The following is an 8,289-nucleotide window of genomic DNA, read 5'->3' as shown; positions in this document are numbered from 1 at the left end:
GGCTACCCAGTTAGACCCTGTCTTGAATAAAAACAAACAAAATTAACCAACCAACCAAAAACAAACAAACAAACAGCAAACAGCTCTAGTCTACAAAAGAGCACTGACTGGGTCCTTTCCCGGTGCTGAGACTGCTGACCATTTAGAATGGCACCACTTCAATGTGCACTGTTACAGCCACAGGAAGAACCACTGGACAATTCTGCATGTATGTTTTTCAAACGACTTAAATTAGGGGGCTAACGAGATGGCTCAGAGGTTAAGAGTTCTGAGTTCAATTCCCAGCAACCACACAGCCATCTGTAATCAGATCTAGTGCCCTCTTCTGGCTTGCAGACATACATAGAGGAAGAATGCTGTATACATAATAAATAAATCTTTTAAAAGACATCTTAAATTCTGTGTCTGTGTGCAAGCTCCTGCACCTGTGTGCAGTGCCCGAGGAGGCCATAAGAGGGCGCTGAAGTTATGTGCCTCGGCTGCGGGAGACCCGGGATTGACGCCACCGTCCGGATTTTACAGATGCACAAACTGTAGGCTTGGGAGGGAGAAACGCGCTCAAGCCATTAGATTTGTACGACCCAGATCGGTAAACTGATCTCTCGTTACACCACACGGCAGCGACTTGTCGCCGGTGTCCCCTCCCTCTCCAGGGCTCGTACCCGAAGCCGTAGTGCCATTTTGGGGACGCTCGGGGCCCAGCGCGCAGGCGTCACACCGCCGCCTGGCCCCGCCCCCTCCACGTGCGGCGCACACTTCGCGCCGCTCGGCCGAGCTCGCCTCGCGCCTTCCTCCCTCCCTCCGCCCGCCCCCTATGGCGCCTGCTTCCTATTGGCTGACGGCTTCGTCGCTCGGCCTGCAGCCTGGCGGGCCCCCACCAGTACGGAAGTCCCGCCCCGCGCGCGGCTGTCCGGTCTTCCGATAGGCTCGGCGGCGTGTCTGTTGGCGAGGCCGGGCCCGAGTCGGCCGCTGGGGGCCCGCGGTCGCTGAGCGGCCCGGGCTGGCGGCGGTTTCCGGTTCAGCGCGGCTGGCGGGCGGGCGGCCCGGAGCGGCGGCGGCGGTGGCGCCCGACAGACAATGAGGGCGGTGGGGCGGCGCTGAGCGGCGGCGGCGGGAGCGACGCGGGCCCGGGGGCGGGGCGGGCGCCAGCCATGGACAATCAGGTGAGAAGCCGCCGCCCGGGACCGGCCTCCCGTGGCGCGGCAGCCGGCCCTGCGCGCACACGACCCCGCGCGCGCTCGATGTGCGCGTGCACGGCCCGATTCTCCCCTCCCCCTTTCACCGCGACCCCGGGGCGACCCTCCCCCATCGCCATATCGGGGCGCCCTTCCCCCATCGCGACCCCACGCGCCCCTCCCCCACCGCGACCCCAACTCTGCTACGGAACCCCCTGGGGGCATTCCAGCACCCTAGTGACATCCACTCCACCCCGGAAAACCCTTTTCTTGAGTGAGGAATCTACATCGCTCTGGAGCCGCCACGGCATCTTGGGCGACACAGCCTGGCCCAGAGCCCTCTGAGACACCCTTTAGAACCCCTTGGGCACCACTCCGGACCTCAGGGCTTCAGCACCCTGGGAAACTCCATTTCGTTTCAGAGGTCCCGGAGGCATGCCTTAGAACCCCAGTGTACACACAGATTCCCGAGGCGCCTCTCAGGATCCCAGGGCTTTAGCACCCTGGACATCCCAGCCTGTTCGGGAACCCTTTGGGATTCCCCCTTGGAGCTTTAGTGCTACCATAGCACCCTGGGGATTCCCCCGCCGGGTCGACAACTCTCCAGGAAGACTTGGAACGCTATAACCACCCACAGCACCTTAGGGGTCCTATTCTGGTTCAGAATCCTCAGGAATCCTTTGGCGTCCATAAGAATTCCAGAGCCACCCAGGCTGTCTGGGAACTCCAGGGTACTCACAGTTGCTGTGGATCATAGGCAGACTCCCCTCAGAACTCCAGTGCATCCCACAGCCCCTGGCACCCTTGTCTGGCCCAGAACCCTTGGAAACATGTCTCAGAGCTCCAGTGGAACTTCCAGCCTCTGGGGTCCCAGCGTGGCTCTGAACCTGTGGAGACTCGAGTAAAGTGTCCAGGAACTCTCGGTCTGCCCAAATCCCCTTTCATACCCTTACATGCCACACACTTATCCATATCTGGCCCTCCCTCTGTGGAGGGAATTCTTCCTGAACCTCTGGCCCCAAGGCTTCCCAAACTCCATGAACCCCCAAACAGGTACTTGTGTACTGGTTGGCCCCAAATGTTTTGAATGTTTCTTGCCCCAGTTAGACCCGCTCCCATCTGAGATACTACTTCAGGCCACGTTCCCATTCTTCTGCATGGCCTGCCCCTGTTCTCCTACCCCTGTGCACAGGACTGCCCCGGGGAACTGACTTCTGCAGCCCCGTTCACCCACCCTGCTGCCCACCCTCCTCTGTGCCCAGTGCCGAGGGTGGCACCTTCCTTCAGACAGACCAAGGGCAGTCTCTGCTCTGATCTGGTACCCACAAGCTCTTCAGACCCTAAGACTCCTGTTACGTCCCTTGGGTTTGGCCGCCATTGCTCCTGGACCTGTTTTAAGACTGTCCAGTGATCCTAGTGCAGTTTTGTCCTCTGTCTGGACCATCTTTCCTTCCCCCACCCCACCCCACCCCTCACCTCACACTCCCTTCGCTTGTCAGCCTCACCTAGGCACAGGTGGATTCCCCAGGCTCCCACTGGCAGCCCTCCCACTTGGTAACCAGCGCTGCTGTTGGTTCCTGAGTCCCTTCTGGCCCTGTGCCCGTATTACCCACATCTCACCAAGTGAGTTCCTCCCCATCTTCAAATTACTCCCACCAGGGTCACATCTCCCCCTTCCTTCCCAAGCCCAAGTTTTCAGGGGCCTCGTCCTGGGAAGGTATGGGGTTGTGGGGGTGGCAGCTGATGGTTTCCTCTGCTGTTCGCAAGGGCAGGTTGGGGCATTCCTGACTGCTGGCGCCATGGAGGCGGCTTTGTCTGGTTTGGCCATGTGGCTGTGTAGTTTCAGCTGCAGGGGCCAGGAACCTTCCCACTATCCATGGGCAGGTGGCAGGTGCCATCACTCTTGGATCTGGTGTGTTTGGCTTTCTGCTAGCGAACAGACAGACTGCTTTGCAAGCCTGCTTGCTACCTGGGCTCTTCCTTGATTGAACCACACGCAAAGTCCCAGTCCCTTCAGCACCCTCTGCACTCAAAAGTGCAGGGCATGGCCTCTGTCCCTACCAGAGTCTCCACCAGAGATTGGAGGCCATTCCCTCTGTGATGTGCTGGGTGCTGTCACTTCATGGCTGGGATGCTGAGTAAAGGTGGCAGTCTCAGGGGCAGTGGGGAAAAGGCTCCTCTCAGCCTGAGCTCAGTTGTGACTGTAGCTGCCTTTAGGTTTTAACCAAGTAACGTGAAAAATTGAGACTTTAGGTCACAGGCAGCCACCATGACTGAGCACCTGGCCATCCAGGAGGCTGTACAGACAGGACCCTGCCATCGGAAATGCTCTGGTGGCGCTGAGCTGGGTTGTTGGTCTGCATTGTCATCTGCCCTTCCTTCTCTGCCAGCTCCAGAGAACCCAGTAGCTGCCCCCATTGCAGCTGGGAGACCCGTGTGGGGAGTGCAGGTGCACAGGTAGAGTCCCAGCCTCCCTCCATCCAGGGCTGTACCCTGCAGGGAAGCAGTGGACTGGACCCTGGGTGCTGACCCAGAGGTCAGTGCAGAGGCAAGCACATAAGTCGTAGTTTGCTTTTTCCCCTGGGCTTCTTGCTTCCCTTATGGATAGGAAGGCCGGGAAAGTGTCTGAGATGTTCCCTTCGTGCCACCTTGTCCCCTCCAGTGCTGTCTGTTGTATTGGATTTCTGTGCTGAGCAGGGACATGGCCAGGACTGCTACTCACCTTGGGGAGGAATGGAATGGAATTGGTTTGTTGGGTACAATGCTGGAAAATGGGAAGGGTCTGAGAGTCCAGTGGGATTCCCCAGCAGACAGCTAGAGAGGGTGTCAGCATCCCAGTGTTCCTGATCCCCAAAGAACCTGGGAGCCCCCTTCCCAGAGTCACAGGCCTGGCCTCAGAAGGGGTGCAGTGTGGTCGCAGGTGGCACACAGGCCCACAGCCTGGCTTGGGAGCAGAGACTTGGCTCAGGTGGGGAGGTTGGGACAGTCGGAGCCAGCATCTTTTCCTGATGTTCTGAGTGTTACTGCCTCTCCATAGGAGGCTGTGGGTAAGGTGCTGGAGCCACATCCCTGGTCCTCTGAAGCTAGTCTCAGGCTTTCTTACTCTGCTTTGCAGGGGTGAGGGGCCTGGACTGGGATTGCTGACAGTTGAAACACCCCTGCCCAGGACTGTTGCCACATCCCTAGGAGACACATGGTGTCTGTCCCAGTGTTGTGGACACTCCCCATCTGTCTTCAGTACCGCCATACCCATGTGGACAGCACACCCCTTCCTTCCCAGCCTCTTCTCGTCCCTCTGTCTTGAGCCTTGTGCCCTTTCCGAAGGGGTGGTAGTGGTTGGAGCCCGGGGCCAGAGCTGCTGGTTAGTTTTGTTTGTTTGTTTGTTTGTTTGTTTGTTTGTTTTTGGCTGTCCTCCAGACTCATTTTGTCTTTTAGTCTGGTGCTTTTCGCTTTACTGATCATCTTAGGGCACCTGCTTCCCCCGGAGCCCTGTCTGGGATTAGAGGGACAAGGTTCTAGAGAGTTCAGTTGACTTGGTCTTGTGTCACCGATGCTCTGTGGGGTCCTGGGTCTGGGTTCTGGCTCCTTCCCCATCTGTGTGTGTGGACCTTGCTATGGGGTGGGCCTGACGTTTTTTCTCATTAAAGGGGAGAGCCAGGTACATACCAAGGTACTGGCTCCAGGAGCCAGGTGATAGGTGTAATTACACCATAGGGTAACATGTGAATTCCCAGAGGAAAGGGCATTTGTTACAAAGAATTCCCTCCAGAAATCCGGTGAAAGCCTATAGGAAAATTAACAGCTAATGACTGCCTCCTGGGCCCCAGCTGGGCTGGGTGTTTGGGTGGGAGAAGACAGATGGGTAGATGTGGTGGGTTGATGCATGGGTGTGTGGGTGGGTGAATGGATGGATTGGTAGGTGCATGGGTGGATTGGAGGATATGTGAATGTATGGTGGGTGAATAGATGGATGGGTGGATGGCTGGATTTGGAATCACACAGACCTGTGAAATACGATATTTTGGCCCTTTGCCCATCCACACCTAGAGAGAGCAGTCTCGCTCAGGAAAGGCCTATGAGATGCCCCACATGCTGTTTGCCTGGCTTGCTGGATTGGGATTCTAGGTCTGAATGCCCTCTGCCAGTTGACTTGGCAGCATGAAGCCTCCAGCCCAAGCTTAACTGTCCCCAGATGGCACTCTGAGCCTTCAGGCCACTGCATCCCTTGGCTTCTGATCTCCAGCAGCAGGATGGGTGACACTTTCCTGGGCAGGTCCTGGGTTTCCTGGGTGCAGGCAGCAGGGTCGCTTTAGTTCCCAGTTCTGGGTTGTGCAGAGGCATCTGTGCAACAAGTGCTCACAGTGCGGAGGACCTTCTAGGGCAAGACAGCGTGAGGAGAGCTGTGCTGGCTGTGGGAGTGCCGCTTGCATCAGCACCGCTCCTGGAGAACCAGCTGCCCGCTTTGCTCAAGTGTGGCTCTACTTCTGCGGGCTCAAGGGCTCCAGGTAGAGGACAGCAAGGAGGGGCCTGTGCGATAATGGCCCCTGGGTGGCTGGGGCTCAGCTCAAGCTGCTGCAGCTTCAAGTGCCTTTCTCATGTTGGTGGTACAGGTCCTGTGCTGTCCCACTGCCACTATTTTTGGAAAGTTGTGACCTCTCAGGGTCCAGCTCAGGAAGGACAAAGATGGTTAGTATGGGAGACTGGGACGCTGCTGGGCCAGACTGTGGCGTCCTCGGCTAGGGGTGTTGTGGCCCCAGTTGACACCGGCCCCTTGGGCATCGCTGTCGCCAGCCAGTGCTTTGGGCACAGTCTACCACAGCCTTGAAACCTCCTGTTTACTTTGGCTTGTGCCATGAAGTTCTGGCGCCTGTGTCCCCAGCTCCAATGGAACTGTGGTCATTTGTTCTTTCGCAGTAGCCACTGTGCTGCCTGTGCTGTGACCCGACTGGGAACCCCATGTCACCAGTACTGTCAGACAGCCGGCCCAGGGCTCTGCTGCAAGTTGTAGATTGAGGGAGACAGGCCCACAGCAGACCGAAATTCCCAGGTGGCTCAGAGAGTAGGGTCACCAGTGTTTAGGAGTCCAGGGAGCCTCCAGCCAGCAGTGGCCCTATTGATCACAAATGGCCAGGGTGCTGACAGTATTGCTCCAGAGTCAGGTTGAACATTCTCCATCCTGTGCTCAGTGTGTCCACACAGGCATCCATGTAACACAGGCTGGTCCTCTGCTGAGTCACTGGCAGGCACCAGACCCAGCTATGTGTTTCTAGGAGTTGATGTGTAGTTCCCCTGGACGTCCCCAGTACTTGCTCTCCGCTCCTTGCAGAATTGCAGCCCTGCCCCCATTGTCCCAGAGATAGGTCTCTGCGCTTAGGTCCAGCTGCTTTCTCCTGCCAGTCCTCCGTTCCCTTTCTCCAGCTCTACCCCACTCACCATTTGTGGTCGAGCACGTCTTTCAGGTGGCCCTGCCTTTACTCACTCCCTCGCATCTCCTACCTGCCTGCCCTCTTGCCAGCCCTCCAATAGACCTAGAACCATGGAACTTTTCGTAAGAAACCAAAGGATGCTTGTCTTGGCAGAGATCTGAGTACACAGATTCTGGAGGGCTATGTGGTCAGGTGTCGGAGAGGAGTTGGGGCATAGGTGGGACCTATAGGGTCTGGGCCCCTGGAGAGGGCTAGCAGAGACCAGTGTGTGGAGTTCCTGGCAGGCAGCCTGGACGTCCTGCCTGATTGTCTTGCTTATCTAGGTAGAGCACTTAGCAAGCCAGCTTAGCCTGGGTGACTGTCGGGTTAGACAGGAGAGAAAGAGATCCCAGCCCTCAGCTGCAGAAGGGTGGGGAATTCAAGGCCAGCCTGGGCTGCGTCGTGAGACCTCGTCTTTAAAAAAAGGCTGGGGTAAAGATGGGTGTGGTGGTGCACACCTTTAATCCCAGCAGGCGGACCTCTGAGTTTGAGGCCAGTCTGGTCACAGAGTGAGTTCCAGAAACCCTGTTTTGGAAAACCAAAATAATAAATGTATAAATAAATAGAAGCCTAGGATAGCTGGTAGTGATAGCACACGATTATAATCCCAGCACTCGAGGGAGGAGGAGTTCTGAGTTCAGGGCTAGCCTGGTATAGAGGGTGAGATCCAGGACAGCCAGGGCTACATAGAGAAACCTATCTGGTGGTGAGTGGAGGGAGAAGGCTAGGGTGGAGCGTGGTGGTACATACCTTAAGTCTCAGCCCTGCATCCAAGTCTGGTGTACAGGGCAGGTTCCACAGTGAGACCCTGTTTCAAAAATCAGTGTCTAGGGAGCGCCTGGTACTGTAGCTCAGTGATACAGTGCTTGCCTATCGTGCATTAGAGCCTCTGTTCAATACCCAGTACACACCACAACTCCCCCCCCCCCCAAAGAAAGTTCTCTTTGGGCTGAAGGGGTAACTCAGTAAAGAGTAAAACCTAGATGTGGTGTGTATTCATGATTCCAGAATTGGGGGGCTGGAGAAACTCAGTTGTTAAGAGCACTTGCTACTCCTGCAGAGGGCTGGAGTTGGGTTCCCAGCATCCTCAGGGTGACTCACAAGCACCTATAACAGCAGTTCTAGGGGATCTGGTTCCCTCTTCTGACCTCCCCCGGCCCCTAGCCCCACACACACAGATACACAGATAAACACGTAAATAAAGTAAAAATAAATCTTAGAAAAGGTAAATAGTATTGCTGAGGTGTCGTTCAAAGCCGTCCACTACCTCCATGTATACACACATGTTCACCACCTGTGCACATACACTACATTAAAGACGTAAAAAGGCTGAGGAGATGGCTCATTGGCTAAAACACTCACTGTGCAAGTATGAAGGTGGAGTTGAGCTCCCAGCACTCATATCAAAGGCAGGCCAGCACTGGGGAGGCAGAGGTCTCATGGCCTGTTCGTCCGACTTTCTGTTGCTGGGGTAAACACCATGGCCAAAGATAGCTGGGGCAGGAAAGGAAGGGTTGATTTTGCCAACCTCATAATCACAGCCCATCTTGGAGGGAAATTGATGCCTGTTCCCCGTGCTTTCCTTAGTTCTGCTTTTTTATACGTCCCAGGACCGCCTGCCCATGGTGGACTGGGCGCTCACATGTCAA

At 56.3% G+C, this 8,289-nt stretch overlaps 1 protein-coding gene across 2 annotated transcripts in view; it reads left to right on the top strand.

Annotated features, from left to right (window-relative positions):
* Positions 1-965: 965 nt before the first annotated feature.
* Positions 966-8,289, top strand: part of Mllt1 (MLLT1 super elongation complex subunit) — a 44,861-nt gene continuing 37,537 nt past the window's right edge. For both annotated transcript variants that reach the window (XM_057772473.1, XM_057772472.1), the window contains exon 1: positions 966-1,163. In XM_057772473.1, coding sequence (XP_057628456.1) covers positions 1,152-1,163 — 12 coding nt within the window. In that variant the 5' untranslated portion in view covers positions 966-1,151. The remainder of the gene's footprint in view (positions 1,164-8,289) is intronic.

Source organism: Chionomys nivalis, chromosome 6 (assembly GCF_950005125.1).
Source record: "Chionomys nivalis chromosome 6, mChiNiv1.1, whole genome shotgun sequence".
In the NCBI taxonomy this organism is placed as follows: Eukaryota; Metazoa; Chordata; class Mammalia; order Rodentia; family Cricetidae; genus Chionomys; species Chionomys nivalis.
The sequence above is the reverse complement of the archived record's forward strand: the minus strand, read 5'-3'. Positions and strand labels throughout refer to the sequence as shown.